Consider the following 22,666-nt stretch of genomic DNA (forward strand, 5'->3'; position numbering starts at 1 on the left):
GTTTGTGTCCATCTAGCCAGCTCACCCAAGATCCCATGAGACTCTACCTTGTGTACCAGCCTGCCATGAGGTACCTTATCAAATGCTTTAGTAAAGTTAATGTAGACAACATTCACTGCTTTTTCCCTCATCAATAATTCTGGTCACCACCTCAAAAAAATACTCAATCAAATTGGCAAGACATGACCTTTCCTGTACAAACCCATGCTGCCTATCACTAACAAGTCCGTATGCTTCCAAACGTGAATAAATCCTATCTCATGATCTTCTCCAAAAGCATCCCCACCACTGATGTCAGGCTCACCGGCCTGTAATTTCTGGATTATCTCTTTCTCTTCTTAAACAAAGAAGAACATCGGCCTTTCTCAAATCCTATGGAACCTCACCTGAGGCCAAAGAGGATGTAACGATATCTGTTAAAGCCCCAGCTATTTCCTCCCTTGCCTCCCACAGTATTCTTGGATAGATCCCGTCTAGCCCTGGGGACCTGACTACCTTAATGTATTTCAACCCAACACTTCCTCCTTCATTATGCTGACCAGCCCAAGAGTATTCACACACCTTTCCCTTTTCCGTAATAATTCACCAACCCAGGGAAAGACCCAAGTTCTGGCACAGACATGGGAGCTGGGGCACCTTTGATCGCCCTCATTTTATCTTCAGGGATCTGGTTGGCTTTAGCCCAATTAGGTCACTTGGAGTGCCTGGAACACACATTTTTCCCTCCTAAGGTGTACACTCGCCTTGGAGAAACATTTAATCACCACGTCCAAGTTCTTTAAGTGCTCTTTATTGGTCTTCTCGGTTATTAGCACGTCATCCAGATAAATGGCAACATGTGTAAATCTTGTAAAATGTTCTCCATCATGCACTGGAAAATGGCACAGGCTTATGATACCCCAAAAGGCAGTCTTATATATCAGTACAAACCCTTATGGGTATTAATTGTAGCATACTTCTGGGAATCCTCATCTAATTGTAATTGCAAGTACACATGGTTCATGTCAAGCTTTGTGACGGACAGCCACCTTCACCAGCCCCCCCACCCCAATTTCTGCCTCTGCTTATGCAGTTAAGGCAAATGGCACTGGGCAGGCCTTGCAGAATCATGGAATTGCTTCTTGGTCAACATGTAAGGTGGTCTTGGCCCCTTTGATTGTTCCTAGAGCTTCCTGAAAAACTTCTGAACATTTAAGTAAGCCTTCACTCGGGCATCCATTCTCTAACTGAAAAATGTTCAGCCAATCAAATTAAACCTTTGCCGACCAATTTTCCCCATCAAGCTTGGGCCTGACCCTCAGCCTCTTACTGCAATCAGTGAGAACTGAACCAGCTGCTTGTCATAATAGACTAGAACCAAAGCTGTACCCTTAATCTGTGAGGGTTTCCTGGTATGGGTTCTCAGCCTGGCCAAGGTCTTATGCAAACTTAAGAGTTGGAGTCCACAGCAAATTTTAGTGAAGACTGGTTCCTCAATCCTGACACAACCACATTGGTATCAATCTCCATTAGAACTGGGTGACCATTTAATCAGATATTTATTGTGATTGTTTCTGATTTGGATGTTGCTAAGCAATTTAACTGTTCCAAACCAGCTGTAGGTGGACTTTCCAGGGTGTGCACTCTCCTGAATGCTGGCCTATGAGTTTTCTTAATCAATTCAGGCCTAGTGGTACTCTTTTGCTGTCTCTTGTCTGCACTGGCAGCAATTTCAATGGCCTGCAGCCTGGATCTGAGAAAATTTTAACCGTTTGATTGAGGCTTGGCTTTGTTTTGAGGTTTCGCTGTGGGCTGTTCAGGATATGTACTGAGTGAGGCTATGCAATTACCTTCACTCAAGTGGTGACCCCCAAGCTCAGTTAGCCTGGCGATGGTGCCAACTTCCATTGACATACCCTGTAACTCATGTTCCTCTTGCCGCATTTTCTAATGACAAACGCAACTGTAGCACCTGTTTGAAGTCCTGTTGGACTTCAACTAGCAGGTGCTTCTGCGCGGTCTTATCATTAATTCCACATATCAAATGGTCTCTCAAGCATCTCACTTAGGGCTGAACAAAAATCACATGCCTCTGCCAGTCGTCTTAATCTCGTCAAAAATCCTGATACGGATTCCCCTGGTTCTAAAACTGCCGAGTAAAACCAATAGCATCTCAGAATTAAATGAGGCATGGGGTCATAATATTCCTTAGCTAAATCCAACAAGTCTTGAAAGGCTTCAGTATCTGGTGCCTCAGGGAAACTTAGGGTTCTAATAACTGAAGAAGCTGCGAGTGCACAAGAAGTCAGGAGAATTACTGGTTGGTTTTCAACTGTCCCAGTGTCACTCGCCCAGAAAAAATAACACATTCTTTCCACACACTGGGCCCAGTCTTCAACAGTAGGATTGAACAGTCAAGCCTCCCAAATAGCAAATGACGCCAGAAAAGCTTACCCCAACTCAAAGGCGACTGTTGTAAGTGAATCTCTTCTGGGGTATGTTTTTCTCTTGTCACCACTGAAATAACTCCACGAAGGCTGGTATCCTGTCACCAAGTCACTCTTTATTTACATGTGCTCAGTGCATGACACTGACCAGTTAGCAGAGTTGGCTCAGAGCAGGAGCAGAACCACTCCTGTTTATACCTGTCAGCCAAGACTTCCTGATTGGACCAGGTTAACTGCCCCAATCAAGGAACTCATATTCTATGATTTCCATCCAGCTGACCTCATTCCAATCACCACAGTATAAATCTATTTCCATTACTGCATTTACTGGTCTGTAATCTGTGCACGACCTAGTCAGCTCATCCAGTTTAGAAACTCCAACTGCTTTGGCATCATTCAATCAGGTAATTCTTTCATCTGTTTCTCTTTTAAAAATCCTTTCCTTAATCTATGTTAATGAATTGCTAATCATATAACCACAGATCAACACAAATGGACTAAACCCAGTCAATTCATTTGCAGAATTTCTTGTAGCAAACAGTAAGAAATATAATTCTTTGCCTTAATCCTGTGGCATTCTTGACAATTCGTCTTAATCATTGTTTTGAGAGGCTGCTGGTGTCTGTCAAAAGTTCCCTGTGTTGGGAATGATGGGCAGTGGACTTCACTTTCTTGTACCCAAGCTGACGTGCTGAAAATGTTTAGACAAAGTTAGAACGTTGGTCTGACTGTAGTTCAATTGGTTGTCCATAACAAGTAAAACAATTGAGTTAATTGTATCACTACTACCTCAGCTGTAATGGTACTTAAAGAAATAATGTCTAGAAATCAGGTTGTCATATTAATAACTTTAAGGACAAATTGGTGTACAGCTTTTATTTTCAGTAATGGCCCTAAAAAAAAAAGATATGGATATTAAAGGTGCCAGTTATTCTTATTGTTGGTATTTTCCCATAACTTGACATGTATGGCATATTTTACAAAACTTCACTGCGTCCTTACAAAGTCTTGGCTAGGAAAGTTTCCTCTTTATCGATGCCTGTATTTTTTGTATTCCTACATATCCTGCCATAGGACTTTCACATGCAACTTGTGCAAATCTCCTTGTAATATTTGGGTGGATCCACTAACTGATGAATAATTGTCCATTCCTCATCTGCCGAGCTTTGAAGGCATCTCACTTCATCAGTACTTCAAGCATCATATAACACTCCAGAATTCCTTCACTCTCAGGTTCAGTATGAGTTATTAACTTTCTTAACTGTAGGTCTGATTTCTGACCCTCAAGAAGATATACAAACACTTCTTCTGAATCAACACCATGCTTAGAGAAAGTTTCAGTTAGTCTAACATCTGCTTGTCGTATTACTTTGACCTCTGGTGACTTTGTTTCGCCATTGTTCTGGTCACCAGACACAATGAAAAATACCTGTAACATGTTGCAATAACTCTTCTGTTTCTTTAACCTCACTCATGACTTCCTGGGAAGATCGGTAAGGTCATAACTTATACTGCAATCAAATCATTACCAAGGAACAAGTCAACTCTGTACACAGTTATTTCTGAACATTAACCACTACCACTGTTGTGGACATCAAATCACATTCTAAGTTTGTACACAGAACAGGCAGTACTCTTCACTTATCTCTTTTATTAAAACTTTGGCTGTTAATGCACTCTCTGGAGGAAAAACTCTGTCCTCTTCCAGCACAAGTGTTTGATAACTTACTGTATTTCTTAATCTTGTTATACATTTAGCTGTATCGTTTGAAGAAAAAGGGGTCATTGTTTCTTTTGACAGGAATCCTTTGTATTGCTCAGGAACCTTATTAACCTTTTTTGCACTCAGTTTTATGTTGTCTCAAAATAGTAGTTAAAGCTACAATCTGATCTGTAGTATTTCACTTCCCAAGTTCCTTTTTCGAACTCACTCTCATGAATCCCAAGTCGTCCCTGTCACACAACTTCCAGCCTTCTAAATTAAGGTATGACACTTTAGTGCAAAGCAAGTGCTTGGGCCTTCAATTTGCAACTTCATTCTCAGCAGTGTTGTTTGCCAACAATCTGCAATGATTTCATGGTTATCATTACTTTCTTCGTTCCAGATATTTATTGCATACTTTTTTTTTTTAAGAAAACAACATCGTAATCCTTAGAAATCTTCTGACAGTGATGTCAACTTGCTCTGCATGGGCAATGACCAGGTTTCCTTCACTCACTTCTCTTTTTTGCTATTTTCTGAAATCACAAATGACTTTGTTCTTTTGCTGAAATTTTGATAGGGTCAATACAAATATTTCCCCACTGCACTTTACCTTATGACTACATTATTCCTCATCAGACTTCCTTCAGTACCTAATGTCTGTTTCTTAAACTGAAACAATTTAAGCTGGTATTCCCTCTCTTACTCTTTCCCTTTTCTCTATCCATTGCTCTCTGCTTGGAATCTGTAGTTCCAGCCTCTTAAATTTACTCTCTTGTGACTTTTCCTCTCTCTGAAATTCAAAAGTCTTTTAGGTTCCATGTCTTTTTCATGTTCAAACTGCTTTAACTGTAATTGAATTCTCACCAACTCAAGTGATACAGAACTTGGTGTATCTAGACCCCTGTACTTCCAACAACCCCAGATGCCTTACCAATATTTGAATGATCTCTGTCTTCGTGACTCTGGCAGGCAGTTGTAGCTCTAGTTTGTTTGCCAATTCTATCAGTCTGGCTTTTGTTAATTCCTGTAAATCCATCAGATGCAGATCCTTTGCCTGCAGATGGTTTTTCTACTTCGATATGCAATCTTATTTTACTACAAGTGACCTAGTATTGTTTTTATACTTTACCAATTACCCTTACTCCACATTTAATCTTATGTTTCCCTCGTTCAAAGCCCCCTAAAGTATAGTCATGACTTAATGGGAAGTATCTGCTGATATTTAAACCCCACTATTCCACAAACCATCAGAAGCGTGCGAATAACCAACTAAACCATCAAAATGATCAATCTGCTTTACTGACTCCTATTCAGAACTAAAACAATTCACACCAGATGGAGTCATTAACCGAAAAAAAAACATCTATTTATTATAATACAGTTAACTTTAACAAATGACAGGAAAAAAAAATTACTGCTCCGCTACGTGATTTGAACAATACCCCCTTTAAAACCCTGAATACACATACACATTCACATTCACAAATAAAACAGAAAAGACAGCTGGGTTGATACAAAAGTTATTGGTAGGAAAATATAGACTGGGAACCAAAATCTGAAAATCAAAAGTCGAAATCACAAGGGTGGGTGAAAAGGTCTCTCAAGGTTCCTGTTGAATTTAACAATGATGACGCACTGTTGCATGTAAAGTGATTATTGTTCTTCAATTCCATAGTTGATCTAGTGAACTTTGGTCTTGCATTATTTTTTCAGTTTATAATTTAGCTTTTCAATCACACTGACAGAGAGATAGATACAGGTTGGAGGTCTCTAGTTGCTTTGCAATCACAGATGCATAGCAAACTACAGTTCAATTAGTCCACAGATTGTCATCAGACAGTTTCTGCTCAACTCAAAAATTACTGGTGCCATTCTGTCTCAAAGTATCCAAATCACTCATTTGAAAAATTATGTGCTTTTGCATAGTTAATAATCTGCGCCACTTGATTTTTCCAAGTTCAAATACGAGGAGAGTTTTACAACTATATAGTAGTGTCCAACTTCCATTCCAGTTTACAGTCCATAAAGGAAAAATGTTGTCCCTCACATCAGTCAAACTTTGAGCCCCAAATCTTTAAGCTGTCTACAGACTGTTTTGAAGGCTCATACAGTAATTCAACTACATTATAATAGAGACATTTGGACAGAAAAATCCTTTGATTTGGGTTTCAGTCAATTCAATTCACTCCATATGATATCAAGAAATGGCTGAAGGTATTGTACTGAAGGTTCGGCAACAACCTAGCAGTGGTACTGAAGACCAGCTCCTGGACAAACCTTTCCAGTATGACTACAATTGTGGCATCTTCCTGACAATGTGGAAAATTGTCCAGTACATCATATCCTCAAAAAGCAGGGCAAATTTAGTTCAGCCAACCTTTTAATCAGTCTACCTTTACTCCTAAAGCCACGGAAAGTATCAGTGACAATGCTATCAGGCAGGAATAACCTGCATACCTATACTCAGTTTGGCCTTCATCAGGGTTACAACCTTAGACATCATTTTATGCCTTTGTCCAACGGATGAACAAAAGAACTGAATTGAAGCGATGAAATAAGAGTGAATACTGTTGCTAGAAGGCAACATTTAAAAGACGTGACATCAAGAAGCTCCAGTAAAACTGAAGTTAACAGTAATCAGTGGCAAAATGCTCCACTGTTTAGAGTCATACCTAGCACGAAGGAAGATAGTGTGGTGGTAAGGGATCAATCCTCTCAACCCCAGGGAATCAATGAAGGTGCTCCCAAAGCAGTGTCCTGGGCTCAGCCATCTTCAGCTGTTCAATTACCTGGTATTCATTATGTGAAAGGACAGAAATGGGGACTGATGTTCACCAATGACTGCAGTATTCAGTAACATTCACAATCCTCAGATATGCATTCAGTCCATGACCACATGAGCAAGATTTGGGCTGGTAAGTAACAAGTAACAATCAGATCACATAAGTACCAGAAAACGAACATCTCTAGCAAGAGCAAAGCCAACCATCATCGCCTAACGTTCAATAGCAATATCATCGCTGCATGCCTTACTACCAACATTCTAAGAATTGTCATTGACCAGAAACTGAACTGGACCAGCAATATAAATACTGACTACAAGACCAGGTCAGAGGCTGGGAATTCTTGATAATTAAATCATCATTTGACTCCCCAAAGCCTGTCAAAGAATTGTAGATCCAGTTTGTGATACAACACCCTCCACGTATCTGGAGGAGTGCTGGTCCAATATCACTCAAGAAGCTCAACACTTTTCAGGACAAAGTAGCCAGTTGATTGGCACTGCATCCAAAACCTTAAGCATTCGCTCTTCTACAACTAGCACTAGGCAGGAGCAGTATTTTGCCCAGACAGAAAGCACTGCAGTGACCCACCATGGTTCCTTCCAAAAACCATCTTTCAAACCCATTTACCTTTACCAACAAGTACATGGGCAGTTTGTGCTTGTAACCACCACCAGCATGTGCAATTTCCTTCCAAGTCATATATTACCCTAATGTTTCACTAGCGCTTGAGCAGAAACCTGAACCTCCCTCCTTAACACGTTATTGGCATATCTATACCACATGAACTGCAGTGGCTCAAGACAGGTCATTACTGCTTTAAGAAATAGGAAATAAATGCTGGCATTGCCAATAACGCTTATTTCAAGAATAAATGAGAAAACAAAAAGCAGTGTGGCTGAATGTGCTGTTTAGAAGTGGACACAATTACATGAACATTGAGAACCAAAGAGCAAATATCTTGACTCCTCCATCTTTTCTCTGTATCCTAGCTTTTTCCAGTCTTGTTTTATTGGAGACAATACTTTTGATAAATAAAAATTCTGAGACTACTAACTTAAATTTCCTCTGCAATATGGCAGGAAGATGGAATGCAAGTGATCTAAGAATTATAGATAACTCTAGGAAATAATGCTGCTGCCTTTGTTGGATAGGAGCTAAATTGAGGTCTAATGTAGAAGATAACTAGAAATCGGAGGTAATATGTAACTTCATACTATAAGTGGGATCAAATGCTATGGAACTGCCATTTTTCACAAGTCTGTTTTATGGAAATCTCCTAATGGATTCCCCAATAAATTGGAGTAAACTGTATGGGATCTGCAACAATGGCAGTAACTAAATCTGTCGTTCACACACAAAAACACTCAAATCTTAAAAGATAATTAGAATTACCCTTTAATAACTTTTAACAGTTATTGAATGACAGAATCAAGAAAAATTCAGAAATAAATTTGTTCAAAGGAACATAATTTACCCGCTCAATGCTGTGTTGTAGGCGTAGTTTGCCACGCACTGCTTCCTGGTGCCTGAAAAGTTCCTTCAGTGGTTCACACAAGGATGGAGGTGGTGCAATCTATGAAATTGAAATGCATAGTCTTTTAAAGGGGCAGAGATCTTTCACGTGTTTAACCATTTAAATTAATACTTTTTAAAGACAGTCATCAAATACTGCAAAATAGCCTCAGATTTACCTTTTTATTTACTCTAGATATGATTCTTAACATCAATTCAAATGTGTCTTATTTATGCTTCTGCCAATGACTTATTCTACATCAACATCATAAAAACATAAACGGTTGTTTGGCACACATTTTTGTATCTTAACTGGCTAAGCTTTAAAAGTCCTTCAAAGAAATGTTAGCAAGTTGCTAGAATGTTTAAAGTAAATATCTAGGTAATAGTTTGTACTGAAATGTATTTTCTTTCTTTACTCTTTCATTACATGTGGGCATCGCTGGAAAGACCAGCATTTGTTGAATAACTGCCCTTGAACTGAGTGACTTCCTGGGTCATTTTTGACAGTAGTTAAAAATGAACCACATTAATGTAAATTTGGAGTACATATAGGCCAGACCGGGTCAAAATGACAGGTTCCTCTCCCTAAAGGACATTAGTGAACCATATACTTTAATTTCAAAAATAATCAAAATAGTTATCACGAAAACTCCTGAAGATTAGACAATAATCAGTCATAATAACTTAAATTTAAATTCCACTAGCTGCCGCGGTGGAATTTATAGCAATGCCCAAGCCTCTAGATTACCTATGTCACTGTCTCCCCATACTATACATAAATTGATACAGACAATAGTCCAATGTAAAATCAAATGCAGCCTCAGTTTTGGAAAAAGAATTGCATGAACAAATTATTGTTATTGATCCATATTATTTTGAGGAACCAGATTTGAATTTTCATAGAAAGAAGGTCAGGAGCCACCAATGAGGTCAGGGAGTGAAAGTCAGCCAAGATTTGACATCTGAACAATATCCAGCGACTGTCTACAATGTTTCTTTTTAAAATGCATATGGAGTTGGACGATATTGTGATCTTTCAGAACTATAACACACTCCATTCTTGAATGGTTAATTTCTTTTATTCATTCATGGGATGAAGGTGTTGCTGACCAGGCAGCATTTATTGCCCATTCCTAATTACCCAGAGGGCAGTTGAATCAACCACATTGCTGTGGGTCTGGAATCATATACAGGCCAGACCAGGTAAGGATGGCAATTTCCTTCCCTAAAAGGACATTAGTGAACCAGATGGGTTTTTCTGACAATCGACAATGGATCATCATTGGATTCTTAATTCCAGATTTTTTTTATTGAATTCAAATTCCACCACCTGCCACGGCGGGATTCGAACCCAGGTTCTCCAGCAATAGTACCACTAGGCCATCACCTCCCCAATTAATAATCATAAACTGGCTTACACTATGAAGACATATCATTTGGACCAATCCACCAGACCACTGAATGGCGCCTATGAAGAGGAAATTGAGCAAAAAATATTTTGCAAACTGATAAAGGTTCTACTTACCACTGGGATATGGAGCTTGCTGAGAGGTTTTCCATCCAGCAAGTAAGAGCCAGTATACGTGACATATTCAGCATAGCACTGAGGTGCTTGTGGGATAATACAGCACAAGATTTTACGCTTTTCTTCAATTTTTTTACGAATTTGAAGGTATTCAAAATAGGGATTTGATCGATCACTGTGATATGGTTCAATCTCATCCAATTTAATGGCATCAACAATAGCTGCCAATGTTTGTTGAATTATTTCTCGAGTTTGCTGTGCTGATGGGTTGAGAATCATTGGTTGATGATTTGCACGAGGGATTTTTCGCTTGCGTGGATGCTGCACATGTGCATCATCCTCATCCACAACTCGCCCTTTTGCTTTACCTAATTGAGCTGGAGCAGTATCCTTCTCCATAGCTATAGCATTATTTTGTTTGATTTGATTAGCCAACATTTGTGCCCTGTTCCTTGTAATTCGTTGAGGAACCTCTTCTGCTTTGATTGGCTTCGCAGCCTCAATTACTGGTTTTGCCGTCATCTCTGTAGCTTCAAGTACTTTGAAAAAAGTGCCATTTGGCAAAGAATTCTCAGTAACATCCACAGCTTTGTCTTCAAATTCAGTATGTGATTCAGCATGCTGCACCGAAAGCAACTGAATATTATTCTCCCCAACATCTTCAGCTTTCACAGAGGCCTTTTCTATTGTTATGTTACTGTCACTATCCACAATGTTATCATCTACTAGTGTAGGCTCCATCTTTAGAACCTCACTATTAGCTTCATGCTCTTCCCCTGATGACAAAGGAGGATAATCTATAACGCCAGTACTAGTATTCACAGCTGCAGAATCATTAACATCAGGTATTTTAGCAATTTCGTCAGATTCAGGCTCTGTCATTTCAACAAGTGGATCTTCTTTATCCTGGATTGGCAGCATTGGAAGTGAGAATGGTCCCAAATCAAGATCATCTATTGAATTTGGAAAAGGATCATTCCATAAGGGTTTTTCCTGGTCTTCAGAAGTAATATTCTGGTGTAGCTGAATGCATTTTTCTGAATTAATTGGTTCCTGTTGGTTTTCAGGAGCTATAGTATGTGCTTCTGGAGTCACATTACTCACACATTTTTCAGGAAGTGGCTTGCAGGAATCAATTGGTGAATCTGTTCTTCCAGGAGAAGAACAGATAGCACCATCTAAAGCTGATGAGTCTTCCATTTGCTCCACACATGTCATATCACCTCTGTCTCCATCTTGCCCCAAGTCAGGGGCTGATATTGGACACTGGATAGGGGATTCAGGAAAAGGAGATGAAACAGATGAAACAGCTGGCATGACTGCAGTATTCATAGTTTCTGAAGGACAAAGGCGTTTGGAGGGTTCACCAAGAGATACTTGAGATGGCCTCAGTTGCAACTCAGAACCCATTGACCAATTCACTGAATGATCCAATGAATTAGCCATAGGGCTCAGACTTAGTTGTTCGTATGTTCTGTGCGGAGAAGCTGGATAGCTTAGTTTATTCTGGACAGACTCGTTAGGAGCATATACATCACCAGATGTAGGCAGAAAACTGGCACTTAAAGCTGAATTAGTAGGAGAAGTCTGGGGAGTATTTGTTTGCTGTTCTGAAGAATCTAATGGCAAACCGAAGTCAGTAACTAAACTATCTAGAGATGGCTCTAGTTGATCATATTTGTGTGATTGCAAAGCTTCTGTCTGCAAATGATTAAGTACACTTTCAGGTGAAGGGTTAAAATTTTCAGTAAATGATTTGGCCACTCTAGAATGAGACTGCTCCAGCTGTGGTGAGGAAATCCCATACTCAGGGGAAATGTACATTGGGGACAAGCCAGAGAACTTCTCAGACTGAACAACGGACTTCTCCTCTACTGGCTGAGGAATAGAAGTAGCATAATCTGCTGAAGCTGGCATACTCTGTTGCCTGTAGAATTTGTCAGAATTAATGTTAACTTCATCTTCTGCTGGCCTTCTGGCATCCATTGACAATGATCGATACAGCCCAGGAACAGCGCTGGTTGGATTTGAATTCTCTTGAATGTTAGTGGGTGTATTTAGATATCTATCAAAAAAAGGAGAGCAAGCATTCATAGATATTGTGGAGATGGTCACCGAATTCTGGGACTCTATTCCTTCAAACAGATCAGTAAGATCTTCGTTCACACAGTTAGGTGTATGGGGTGCTGGCAGCAAATCCTCATAGCTTGGACATGAAACCACCGGAGTCAGTTTTGGAACACCTGTGGGTCTATCTTGATCAGATCTCGGTGAAGCAGTCAAATTCTCCTTCAACCCAGGACTAGGTAGCCAATCTTTTGCATCGGGACCAGAAACTGGCTGAGATTTTGTATCTGGTGATATAATTTGACCTTGTGCTTGATCTTTAATTTTTTTGTCTCTTTGTTGAGACTCAATTGAGCCCTTTTTAGTTGGCATATCAAAGTTTCTCCTACGTACTTCTTCTGCATTTCGGAACTTTTCTCTTAACTTGGGATCACCTGATCTGTGCCTTAGCTTCTCTTTTAGTTTCATTCTTTCCTTATGCTTTTTGTGACGTTCTTCAATTTCTAGATCTTTCTGGCTTAGCATGCGCTCAAAGCTGGTCATCATCAGGTCTCCATCAACTAAAAGCTTTTCCTTAGGTCTGCTGTCCTTACGGAAAACTTCTTTTGGTGGGTTTAGTTTATCATTTTCACCCATTCTAAACTTAACAGATTCATTTTTATCCTTTTCTGCACCATCTTTGATTTTTTCTTTTTGTTTAATATCATGATTTTTGAAACAGTCATCTTTTGCTTTTTCTTTGTTCCCATTTGGCTCTCTAACTGTTGAAAGAGAGTCTTTGAGTCCAGACTTTTGTTCTTCTTTTGAATGTTTGCAAGTCATGGTTAATTCACCATGTTTCTCCTTGTGCTTTTCCTTGTCATCTTTTGATTTGTCCTTGTGTTTCTCTTTCCTTTTTTTATCCTTATCCCTCTCCTTGATAGAGATCAAAGCTTTTTCTGATTTTTTAGACAACTCCTTTTCAGACTCACTCTTGTCTTTTTTCTCATTTAACGCAGCATCTACACTTTTGTCAAGCTCATCTTCTTTCTCAACTTTTAGAAAATGGCTTAGCAAATCACTATCAGACATTAAGGGTTCTCTTTCAAATGTTGAACCTTCTCTTTTACCCGCAGCATCTCTGAATTCCTCAGACTTATCCCGTTTCTCTCTCTTTATTTTATCTTTCTCATGATTTTTCTTTGATGATGATGAAGATGAATGCCTATTTCTTTCCTTTTCTTTATTCTTTTCATGTGTGTACAAAATGAAAAGAGAATCCTTCGCTTTTTCCTCTCCAAGATCATGTTCAACATTTGAAACATCATTAAAACTACACACTGCAGAATCATGTGCTCTTTCTGTAAAACTGTCAGATGAAATTTCACTGCTCTTGTCATTGGAATCATCTTTCAATTCACTGAAACTTGTAGCTTGCAGTTTTTCTGGGCATTTTTTTTCTTCTTCTATAATATTTCCTTTTGAAAGTCTCTTTTCCTTCAATAAAAGTTCTTTGTCAATTTTTTCCTTGCCCTTAGCTTTCAACTTTTCATCGCTGGAATGTCGCTTTTCTACCTTTTCTGGAGGCTTCAGCTTGAATTTCTTTTCTAGGTTTGAATTTGTTAACATGCTGTCCTTCCTTTCTTTAAATTTATCACCCAGTTCTTTGTCCTTTTTCTCTTTCTGTCTTTCAGACAAACATTTTTCTTTCTTATCTTTCCCACTATCTGAAATTTTGTCCTTTTTCTTATCTTTCAATTCTTTATCTTTATGCTTTTCTGCTGAATGTTTGTCAAGTGAGCATCTTCTCTGTTTGTCAGAGAAAAGTGGCTCCCTCTCTGCCTTCGTCTCTTCCTTTTCAGGTTGAATGTCACTTCTGCACATCTGATTACCTTCAAATTCACAATAATGTCCCTCATCGCCACTTTCATCTGTGAAGATGTCATTTGCTCTGCTGTGCCAGCATTTTTCCTTTCCTAGTTCCAGATCAGTTCCTTTTTGTTTATCTATTTTGTCTTTTTCCTTTCTTTCTGGAACATCTTTATCTTTTTCGGTATATTTCTCCATTACATTTTTCTCTCTTTCTTTGTTCAGCTCTGCTGACATTTTTCTATCCTTGTCTCGACTGAAAAGATCTCTGTTCTTTTCTTTTTGTTCTCTTTTGTCTTTGAAACTACCTGGCTCTCTGTATAGCTTTTCTCGATCAGTATCTTTGTCTTTCAAGAATTTATCAATCAGGCTTTTCTCTATTTTTTCCTTATCAATTTCCAACGAAATTTTCTCCTTAGACTTATCTTTATGTTTTTCCATTTTTATTCTGTCCTTCTTTTCAGGTCCATCTTTCTTGTCTTTCTCTTTCCCAGAATAATGTCTCTCCCTTGCTTCGATAATTCTTCCAGTGAAATCACTTTCAGGCTTCTCTTTGAAGAAACATTCACTCCCAAACTCTCTTGGATCACCTTTGCAGGCATCTTCTGGTTTTCCTTTAAGATCTTTCCTTTCCTTGCTGTATTCAGAAACGTGATCTTTCCTATCTTTAATGTTTTCAAAGGTATCTTTATCTTTTCGGTCCTTAGCACTTTCAGTGGAGTCTTTTCTTTTTTTCTCCTTCTCCAGAGGACATCCTTGTCCTGACTTATGTTTATCAGATGTGTCCTTTTTCTTCTCAGCATTTTTTTCTACGTAATCTCGATCTTTCTTTCTCATGTCTTTATCATGGTGCTTTTCATTTAGTTCTCGCTTTTCTTTTAACTTCAATTCCCTTTTCCTTTCCTTACTTTCTTCCTTCATTGTTTCAACAACCAGTTTACCGACTGCGCCATCTTTGTGTTCCTTTAAGTCTTTGATTGGAATACTCCAATTATCTTCTTTTAAATCAGAGAAAGAAGAATCAGAGGATAAATCTGAAAACCATTTATCTTCATGGTCGGACACACTGAACCTATCATCATCTAAAAACTGATTCCTGATTTTCAGATCCTCATAGTCCAACTCTTCTTTGCGAGTCTTTTCCTTTTTTAGTTTTTCCTTGTCATCTCTAAGAGTTCTGTCTTTATCTGATTTTAGATATTTCTCACCTTTTGAAAATTTGTCTTTTGCCTTTTTCTTTTTATCATCTTTGTGGATTTTGAGCTTTTCTTCTTTTGAACATTTTTCTTTCTCTTTAAAGTATTTTTCTTTATTGACTTTGGACATTTTCTCTTTCTCTTCTTTTAGAGATTTGTTGCTATCTTTAGTGACATCGCGAACTTTCTTTGTTAGCTTTTCTTCTTTACAGGTTTTCGCTAAATCATCTTTAAGCAACCAGTCTTTTTCTTCAGGTTTGACTTTAAAAAGTTTTTCTCTTTCTTCCTTCTTCGATTCTTCTTTGTCATGTTTAACTACTTTTACTCTATCAATTAAAAGATTTTCATTTTCTGGACTTAAAGATTTGTCTGCTCTTTGTTTAGACTCCTCCATATCTAAACTCTCAGCTTTTGAGAATTTATCATGCTCTGTCAGAGAGCTCTGAGACTTTCCTTTCTCCTTGTCTTTCATTTTGTGCCTGTGCTTCATTTTATGCTTTTTAACAACTTTGCCCTTCTTATCAAATTTCCGAACTATTCCATCAGTGTTCAAAATCTTAAAGATATCATCAGTCACTTTCTTTTCTACAACATCTCCATCGATCAGACTTTTCTTTTTATGGACTTTCACTTCTTTTGTTTGTTTAATAGACTCTAAACTTGAATCTTCTGAAGAATAATCAGATTCACTTGTGAGTCGTGTTCTCACAGACTCTGACAAAGAGCTCACATCAGACCACACTGGTGACATGTTTGATTTCCAACTATCAGTTCGCCAAGGTTTAGAATGGTGCTCTCCAAGACTGGGAATATGCTTTGATGACACATAGCTTGCTTGAGAAGTAGTGCAGGACGCAGAAAGTGAAGTGAACATTGTTGATTCTTTCAGGCTCATAAAAGACTCCTTCATGCTAATTCCACTCTGTATGGAACCTTTATCCTCTTCCTCGCTTTCTGAGTCATCACCCTCTGTTGCAGATGAATTGAATAGGTCTTCATCCTTACCCAATCTAACTTCCTCGTTTTTCACCTCTTTTTTCCATTTTTTTTTCACTTTAGATTTTTCCTTTTGCTGCTTTTTTACCAGTGACTCCCTTTGTTTAGAACTTGCATTCGGCAGACTAGCGTGCACTAAAGGCCTGCTAAGAGGAGGAGAGAAACGTATTAATTGATCTTCTTCATCTGAACTGTTGGTGTCAGACAATATACGTCGTGGAGTTTTCTTTGGTGTTAGAAGGGAACTTTTAGAATAGGTTTTTGTCTCTAATTTAGGAATAGAAATGCAATTATTTATTTTTATGTCCTTTCGATAATCTTTCTTCAGCAAATGTTTGTCATCAACAGGTGGTATTCTATCTTCCTCATCATCCTCATCAAATTCATACTCATCCTTGACTGGTGTTATTGTTTTAGATGACTCTTGTCGCTTGATTTTGTGCCTTAGGCCCTTCTCAAATTCTGAGTCTGTGTTATTACCATCAATTGAACTAGACGGTGCAACTGAGGGAGCATCTTCATCTTCTGAAGTTTCTATGTGGCAATAAAGTGCATATATATCAATCAATAAGATACGCATATAATTTTACAAAACCACTTTTTGAAAAAGTTTTAGTAAAGGAGGATGCACAACCTTTTTAAAGTTGGTCTTGCTAAGATAAGACTAGTCTTCTGTGTGGTTCCTTGTCATAACACTTTAACTCCATGCTTATTTTCAGAGTTAAAATATTTGAGATGATGAACTTGAATAGTTTCTAACCATACTGGAGAACAGAGGAAGTTGTCTTTGGCAGGAATCATGCCAGAAATGGAAAAAAAAGCAAAAAATCTTACACTTGCTATCCCTTCATCAGAACATGTGCAATAAAGTTGCATAAATGAATAATCAGTTCAACAGCACTGACTATTCTGTCCAAAACAGAAAGTAGCCACCAGTAAATTTAATGGGGAATTGAGGCACAGGAATAGCCAGAACGTGAAACTCACTGTAACAAGTAGTAATTGAGGCATTCACATGAATACATTTAAATGGAAGTCAGATAATACTGGGCAGAATGGAACAGAAGTGTATTGACAGGCTTAAACTGGGTAGGGTAGGAGAATTTCCTGCAGTGGGCCAGTGCAAGCAACAGCCAAATGGCCTGTTTGAGGTTTCAAAAAAAAAATTCAAAACTGACACTTAGGAACAAATAGCCAGAACAATACCAACAATCTTTCAATTTATGATGGGGTCATTTACAGAAGAAATGCAAGTTATCCATTTGTTGTATTATTCAAAAACTAAAGAACTGATGTATCTAATGAAACCACTGGCTGATGGAGCATTTACAATACCCAAGTTTAATTGTTTGAGGACTGAGCTGTAATAAAAAAAATACAGAACTGAAGATTAAAGCCGATGTATTTTAAAATATGTAGAAATAATTATACTACAAGGTGAAAGTCATTCATACCATAGTGCCTTGACAAAGCTTTGAAGCAGCAATCCAAACAGTTTAACTTTTTCTTCAGTCCCTGCTCTTTCCCCCATAATGCTGATACTTACAGACTGCAAACTGTTTTGAACATACGTATATTTCCATACTGAAAAATTCAATGTTATATTAATGAACTTTTGTGCACGAGGTAAACTTCTGTATCAGTACTCTATCAAAGCTTGAAACCATTTTTGATCCAGTTTTTCTTAAATCAAAAAAGGGTTTAATCTATTTTAAACTGGAATCTGTCAGCTTTAATCTTGAATAAAATTAGCTTAATAATATTCAAAATCTTTCAAATGTTAATGTGAAGATATTCATTTCAAACGCAATTTGCACTCTTGACAACATGAACAGCTTTAAGTTGATTTACACAAACTGCAGACCCATGACAAATTATAATCAAGTGACAGATAAGAAACTGCATGTATTATCTTAGTTTCACCTGTTGAGCTCTCATCACTGGAGCTGCAGGAAGCCTTTCCCAGTAAAAGGTTCACCATGGTGGGGGAATTAGCAACTTTGAGTGGTGTCTCTCCTTTTCTGTTACTCTGATGAGGATTCCCTCCATATCTCAACAGCAGCTTCACAACCTGAATAAATCCCAACAGCATTAATGGGCAACAGTATAACAATAACTTTGCTCCAAGAATAGATATATATTCTCTGATGGGGGTTAATGAGCTCTAACTGCTCAAGTGAAAAAGTAGTGATTGTTTTTAAAACTATATTTGGTTCAACTGACAGATTATTATGCACTTTTTTCGTTGAATTAAACAATGCTGCATCAGAAAAGGTCATGATCAGAAACTCTATTGCAAAAAAAGATATGCTGTTATGTTTCAGCTATTTGATTAGAGTTATGAGATCAGCACTGACTAACTGAACATATCACAGCCAAGCTTGACACTAACAGCTAGATCAACCAATTCCAGCTACCATTTTAGCATATTTTAGTTTTTTTTAATTAATTCATATGATGTGGGTGTTGCTGGCTCGGCCAGCATTTTTGCCCATCCCTAATTGCCCAGAAGATAGTTAAGGGTCAAGGAAATTGTTATGGGTCTGGAGTTACATGTATTCCTGACCAGGTAAGGATGACAGATTTCCTTCCCTAAAGGGCATTCGTGAACCTGATAGGTTTCTCCTCGACAAGTGACAATGATGTAAAGGTCACTATTAGACTCTTAATTCCAGATTTTTTTATTGAATTGAAATTTCACCATCTGCCATGGTGGGATTTGATCCCATGTCCCCAGAACATTATCTGGGTCTCTAATTAATAGTCTAAAGATAATACCACTAGGCAATTGCCTCTGCTATGTAAAATAAAATATAAATAGAATACAAAATATAAATTACATTTAAAAACATTTCTTCACTGTTTTTCAAACCTGTGTTGTGGCCCAAGCAACAATGAAAAGTTGGATCAAAAATACCAACAGTACACACACTATAATACTGGGAGGTGAGAACAATCTAGCAACATTACAAGGGAACTGTTGCCTCAACCTTCCTAGTGTGATGTAAGCTGTAATTCGTTTTCATATATAAAATATCATTTCCTGCAAGGTTGGGCTTCGTTTTTGAGTCGGTGACCTGTGGGTTTCTGTGTCTGAAGTTAATTATTAACTTGCAAGTATTGCTGTAGCAATGGTAATTTTGTTTAAACTGTTTTTGAGGCCTTGCTTTCCAGTGAATAGGTTTGGGTTCATCAGTAATAGATTTTTTTTTTCCCATCTTATATTGTTTAAGAAACCAGGAAGGGAAATAATGGGACCTCAAGGCTTGTTGAAGACTTCGAAAATGTTTATGCGCCAGGGAAACAACCATAGCAAAGAGACAGAAACTTTTGATTTCAGTTTTACTTGAGGTTTGGGCAGTCCTGGGAAATCCTTTGAATATGATGGCTGTGTAGACCAGTGCTCCTGAGAAGCGAAGGTTACATAATGAGTTAGGTTACCTCAAAGGGAAGAATTAGTGTTAGTCCCAGATCAGAAGTTTTGGGATAAAACACTGAAGAGGTTATTTAAAGCCGAGTTTATTTAATCTCAGATATAAACATCTCTAGGATGAAGCTACCTGCAATTCTGGTCTAAAGGTTGAAGTTATAAGTGAGTTAACCAAATTTATAGATATAGAGTTTCTGGTGTGAATATTGTACAAGTGCTGTCTTGGATACTGTACCAGGTGTGTGTTTTATGTACCAAGCGAAAATCTGTTTTGTTTTCTTTTCAATTCATAAAGCAGTGTTTTGGGATTAATAGCATTCTACTTTTTTTGTGTGAAAATCTTTGAATGTGTATTATAATACATGGTTTGGTTTATTCTATTTTATCTTCATTTCATTTGTTAATAAACTTCTGTTTTATTGTTAAAGTAAATCTGCAGCATTATATGCTTATGTTTCAGTGAGAGACCATTTCATTAAAATCAAAACAAATTGAAATAAGATCAGAATAGGAGTTCAGATTTGTCTGGAATCTGACTTGTTTGGTGATCATGTTATACAAGACCATAACACTAACCTCACATTTTTGGTGTTAGTTGACAAATATTACCTCAACCTTTCAGAATTGCACATCAGGGATTAATCAGAGGGGTTCAAATACATGAACTTAGTACAACTTGTGCTGGGGAGGCAATGGCCAAGTGGTATTACTGCTGGACTGTTAATCCAGAGACTCAGGTAACATTCTGGGGACCCAGGTTGGAATCCCACCATGGCAGATAGTGGAATTTGAATTCAATAAATATCTGGAATTAAAGAGTCTAATGATGAGCATGAATCCATTGTCGATTGTCAGAAAAAACCCACCTGGTTCACTCATATCCTTTAGGGAAGAAAACTGCCATCCTTACCTGGTCTGGCCTACATGTGACTCCAGACCCACAGCAATGTGGATGACTCTGAACTGCCCTCTGGGCAATTAGGGATGGGCAATAAATGCTGCCGAGCCAGCGATGCCTTCATCCTGTAAATGAATAAAAAAAAAGAAACATAGCAAATCTGTTTCTAATTGTTAAAATGCAGCCACACAGGCACATATAACATACCAATGATGAAGGTGTTAGATGTATTGGAAAAATTCCATCATTGGTTTTCAATATTTGCTGCAATATTTGCACCTTTGCTGCAAACATATGTTTTGGATTCCAAGTTTAAATTGAGCATACTTGATTAAGGAGAAGGCAATACAACTGATCAATACACCATATGCCCTAATAGCAAAATCTATTTATATGGATATCACAGCCAAGAAACTCTTGAAAATGATTGCACACAATTTGGACAAAATACTTATTTCATTTATTTGATTATTATTTAATTATTTAATCAAAATCATCACTGGGGTAATGGTATTGCACTGATATCCAGTAAGCTGTGGACGGTCAGGAAAGAGATATCACATCCGACTGAGACACAGCCTGGAAAGAGTAAATAGCTTAGGGAATTTGGAGGCAGCATGGGAATTCAGTGGAGAGAAGTGGAGGTGCTTTTTGCTTGCTTTTTTGATTCATGGTCTGTAAATATTTTTAACAGGATAAATCGAAGCCCAGAATCAGGTACCCAGCACAAAAGAGTAACATCACAGGAAAACCATTAAGTTCTTTGGTTGTTAATAGCTTCCAAATACACAATCATAGGTTACTTTCAGATTGATGGCTAATAGGGGAAATACTTACAGATTACAGACTAAAAGACCATTAGGCAATTTTAAATCACAATTTAAAGACTAAGTAAATAAAACAGCGATCTGGGGCCAGGCAATGTATTGTACCTGTGTAATGTGGGAGCTGGTGGTCCCCAGTGTGGTTGCTCGAGGAACTCCAGCTCAGAGTTGATAAGCTGAACTTCAAACACTGTGACACATCAGGGAGGGGGACAGCTATTTGGATGCTGTGATTCAGGAGGCAGTCAAACTTCTTAGATTAACTACCTTAAATTTAGTCAGTGGTCAGGGACAGGAGCGTGACATGATGAATAAGGAAGGTAGAGGGATCCAGGAGGTAGCGCTGAAGGAATGATGAGAAACTGGTGGGGGGGAGAAAAGAAAAATGTAGTTGTAATCAGGAAAGTAGTCAGGGGAATAGGTACTGTTCGTTGTGGCCAGGATCGAGAGTCCTGATGGCTGTGTTGCCTAGCTTCCACTCATGTTCACGATCTCACATCTGGGCTGCAATGGAGCTTGCAGTGGGATGAGAACGATCCAGTTTTTGTGGTCCGTGTTGCTACCTGGTTCTGCTAAGGGAATATGAGCAGCTAGGGGCTGAATTAAAAAGCAGGACCGAAATGATCACAATTTTTGGATTACTACCCGAGCCACAAGAGTACTCGGATAGGGTCAACAAGGTTAAAGATGTAAAGACGTGGTTCAAACCTTGGTGTGGGAGAAACAGGTCTGAATTCATGGGACATTGGCACCAGTAATGGGTAAGGACGGAGCTGTTTTGAGAGTATGAAAAGGCTCAGGAATCTAACTTCAGGCACAGAAGATACAGGGACAAGTATGAGAAGGGGGCTAGTCAATGCAGAACTGAGGGTGTTGTACTTAAATGCATGCACTACATGAAACAAGGTAAACAAGCTTGTAATGCAGATTGAAATTGGCTGGTACAGTTTTGTGGGTGTCACAGGGATATGGCTGCATGGAGATCAAGGTTAGGAACTAAATATCTGGAGGACACACATCTTATCAAAAGGACAGGCACATCTGGAGAGGGGGTGGATGTGCCATCTTAGGAAGAAAGTAATTAAATCAAAAGCAAGAAGTGATATAGAGTCAGAAGATGTCAAATCGGTGTGGGTAGAATTGTGTACAAGCTTCCGAGCAGTTGTCAGGATGTAGAGCAGAAAGTAAATCAGGAAACAGAAAAGGCATGTAAGAAAGGCACTATTAGAATAATCATGGGGTACTTCAACATGCAGGTGGACTGGAAAAGTCATGTTGGTTGTGGATCTCAAGAAAAGGAATTTATGGAATGGCTCCAAGATAGATTTTTGGAGCAGCTCGTTGTAAAGCCAACAAGAGTTCAGCAATTCTGCATGTGGTGATGTGTAATGAGGCAGACTTGATTGGAAGTTGGTGAGGGAACCCTCGAGGGCAGTGACCACAATACGAT

General features: G+C 38.4%; 1 protein-coding gene across 3 annotated transcripts in view; it reads right to left on the reverse strand.

The window, feature by feature from the left end:
- ankrd11 (ankyrin repeat domain 11) overlaps nt 1-22,666 on the reverse strand; it is a 76,848-nt gene that overhangs the window by 25,235 nt on the left and 28,947 nt on the right. For 2 of the 3 annotated variants that reach the window (XM_048605652.1, XM_048605651.1), the window contains exons 6-8: nt 17,988-18,135; nt 9,958-16,598; nt 8,392-8,490 (exon numbers count right to left, since the gene is read on the reverse strand). In XM_048605652.1, the coding sequence (XP_048461609.1) occupies nt 8,392-8,490; nt 9,958-16,598; nt 17,988-18,135 (6,888 nt within the window). Of the gene's footprint in view, nt 1-2,987; nt 3,118-8,391; nt 8,491-9,957; nt 16,599-17,987; nt 18,136-22,666 lie in introns of those variants that run through there. The other variant, XM_048605653.1, reaches the window with a different exon arrangement.

The sequence above is a fragment of the Rhincodon typus genome, chromosome 15 (assembly GCF_021869965.1).
Source record: "Rhincodon typus isolate 14 chromosome 15, sRhiTyp1.1, whole genome shotgun sequence".
Classification (NCBI taxonomy): Eukaryota; Metazoa; Chordata; class Chondrichthyes; order Orectolobiformes; family Rhincodontidae; genus Rhincodon; species Rhincodon typus.